The 2783-nt window shown below is 36.3% G+C and overlaps 1 protein-coding gene across 1 annotated transcript; it reads right to left on the bottom strand.

The window, feature by feature from the left end:
• Positions 1-778: 778 nt before the first annotated feature.
• Positions 779-1726, bottom strand: LOC115292626 (olfactory receptor 5H2-like). Its single transcript, XM_029940668.1, has one exon. The coding sequence runs from the start codon at positions 1706-1708 to the stop codon at positions 779-781; it is 930 nt and encodes a 309-aa protein (XP_029796528.1). The 5' UTR covers positions 1709-1726.
• Positions 1727-2783: the final 1057 nt, after the last annotated feature.

The following is a 2783-nucleotide window of genomic DNA, read 5'->3' as shown; positions in this document are numbered from 1 at the left end:
AAATGCAGAATAATATATAGAAAAAGGTACACATGTTTATATATCAACTGTATATCATGGTATCTGTACATATATGTGAACATAAAATATATACATATGCACATATGGAGTTCTTGATACGCATGTCTATATACACATAATTGGTAGATACAACAATCCTTGAAACATTATTCAAGGGGGATATTACTGAGTTATTTTATGAAGATTAATCTGAAAGCGATGTTTGGGAAATAAGAGGATATCAACAGGATGTGTGAGAAGTACTAGGACTACAACAAAGGCAGATGTGAGTCGTTTTAGTGTGTGAGCATCAGTGGTTTCAGTAGGGTTGTATATGGAATTAGTGGTGAGAGAGGAAGGGCAGGGGTAGACTGAAATTGGATCCCTCATTATACATTTTTGCCTGTGTTCACTCAAACACAATACTGACTCTGCTATGGAGTACAATGTGATACGAGTCTTCAGGCTACACAGCTGTATGACTGTCAAAGACATTGTATTCCAATTCTTTTCAGAGGAATTACACTATTACAGGGTGTAAGGCATTTCTGAAACCACATTGTAAACATATATTTTTTCTTAATTATTATAGTGTGACAGCAACACTTGATTAAAAATCTTTCTGTATCTTGAATAAAATACACATATACTTATGTGATTATTATTGCTAAGGCAATTATACTACAAAAACTTTAAACACCAGTCAACACAGAGCAACATCTAGTCTGCACAATTTTGTGTAATTTTAAGGGAAGAAGGACAGATATTAGTGTGAGTTTTAAGCACTTCTCTTTAGCACTTTTTTCAGTGAATCTAGTACTTTCTTATTTCTCAGGCTATAGATAATTGGGTTTAACACAGGAATTATGACGGTGTAAAATAGAGAGTCCATCATATCTTCATCATCTGCCTGTACGGACCCTGGGTGCACATACATGAAGAGAAGGGGACCATAGTATAAAGACACAGATAAGAGATGGGCTCCACAAGTAGAGAAAGCTTTCCTTATGCCTTGTAGAGACTTCTTTTTTAAGATTGTGAAGAGAACTAGTGTATAAGAGACAAGAACAGTCAAGATGGTGAATACTTGTATTGACCCAGAGAAAATAAATACCATCAGAAAATTAATAGCAGGATCAGTACAAGAAATATTAAACAATGGTATAATGTCACAGTAAAAGTGATGTACTATGATGGAATTGCAGAAGGTCAATCTGAATAACAAAGCATTATGAATTATGGCATGAAGAACGCCACCTGAAAATGACAAAACTAACAGCCGGGTGCATACTGTGTTGGACATAATCACTGGATAAAGTAATGGTTTGCATATGGCCACATAGCGGTCATAAGCCATTGTTGCCAGCAGAAAACATTCCGTGGTTGCACTGATTGCAAAGGAAAAAAATTGTACCATGCATTCAGAGAGAGAGATCATCTTACTCTTGGCAAAGAAGTTGACCAGCAATTTGGGGGTCACTGTGGATGATAGCCAAGCATCCACAAATGCCAAACTCCCAAGGAAAAAGTACATGGGGATGTGAAGCTGAGGGTCTTTCCATATCAGAGCAATCAAACCAAGGTTCCCCACAACGGTGAGAAGATAGATAACCAAGAACACCAGGAATAGGGGGATTTGCCACTGTGGTTCATATGTGAGACCAGTGAGAATGAACTCTGTCAGCAGTGTTGCATTTTCTTTTTCCATGTCCTCACTGAGTGTTGCCTGAAATGAAATAGAGTAAGTTTTTAAATGTCAATACGAATTTATAATGTGAAAATATGGGGAAGAGATTTGAGATAAAATGATACAGATCAGAAATCCTTCAATTTTGTGTATTACCTATGTATTAGATGGAATCTCTTTTGGGGACTAGTAAATAAATGCGGTTGCATTTTAAAAATGTGGCACAGTTAACAGAATTGGGAACATGAAAGGCATTGCACATATGTGCTAAGTTTATGGGATAGGATTACCTATGAAAAGCAAAGTCTTTTTCTGAGTTGTGGATGTAGAGTGAGGGGAAAAGAAGCTTGAAGAGCCTGGGATATAAAATGAGTTGAACAGTCCAGGAAGGATCTTGAACATTACTCATCAGGAAATAAACATTCACTGAAAATGTAAGAGAAGGGAGTTGAATTGTCAGATTGTTTTTTAATGAATATATGGTAGTGTAGACAACTGGCTGCAGGGACAAGGAATTGAGGTCAAGTATACTAGTCAGGAAGATATTACTGACATCCACTGGTTCTCCACTCAGTTTACACGTTGGAATTCTCTGAGGGATTTGATAAGTTTTATTTAAGAATTAGATTTAGTGGGTAAGGAATGAAATCTAATCTGCATGTTTGACTTGCTCCCTAAGTGATTCAAACACATATGATACAGCTAGTTCTGGGTGAAATCACATTGGTAATGATAGGGAGATGAAGAGAGAGATGGAAAAGAGTTCAGAATAGAGAGGCACTATTGTGTGACATATTGGAGGTGAAGGAGTGGTCAGTGAAAAATAGAGGAGTCACATGGTAACTGAATAGATTTCATGTACCCCCCAAAAATGAAAACACTAATTTGAAAAGGCACATGCACCACTATGTTTATTGCATCATTCATTATTTAGAATGGCCAAGATATGGAAGAAACCTGTGTCCATCTATAGAAAAATGAAGAAGGAAAATGTGATATGACACACACACACACACACACACACAGACAATGGATATATATATATATATATGTGTGTGTGTGTGTGTGTATATATATATATATATATATATATATA

Source organism: Suricata suricatta, chromosome 5, assembly GCF_006229205.1.
Source record: "Suricata suricatta isolate VVHF042 chromosome 5, meerkat_22Aug2017_6uvM2_HiC, whole genome shotgun sequence".
NCBI lineage: Eukaryota > Metazoa > Chordata > Mammalia > Carnivora > Herpestidae > Suricata > Suricata suricatta.
The sequence above is the reverse complement of the archived record's forward strand: the minus strand, read 5'-3'. Positions and strand labels throughout refer to the sequence as shown.

Bases quoted from the DNA above. Each gene is read 5' to 3' on its own strand.
- LOC115292626 (XM_029940668.1), bottom strand. From the start codon at position 1,708: ATGGAAAAAGAAAATGCAACACTGCTGACAGAGTTCATTCTCACTGGT.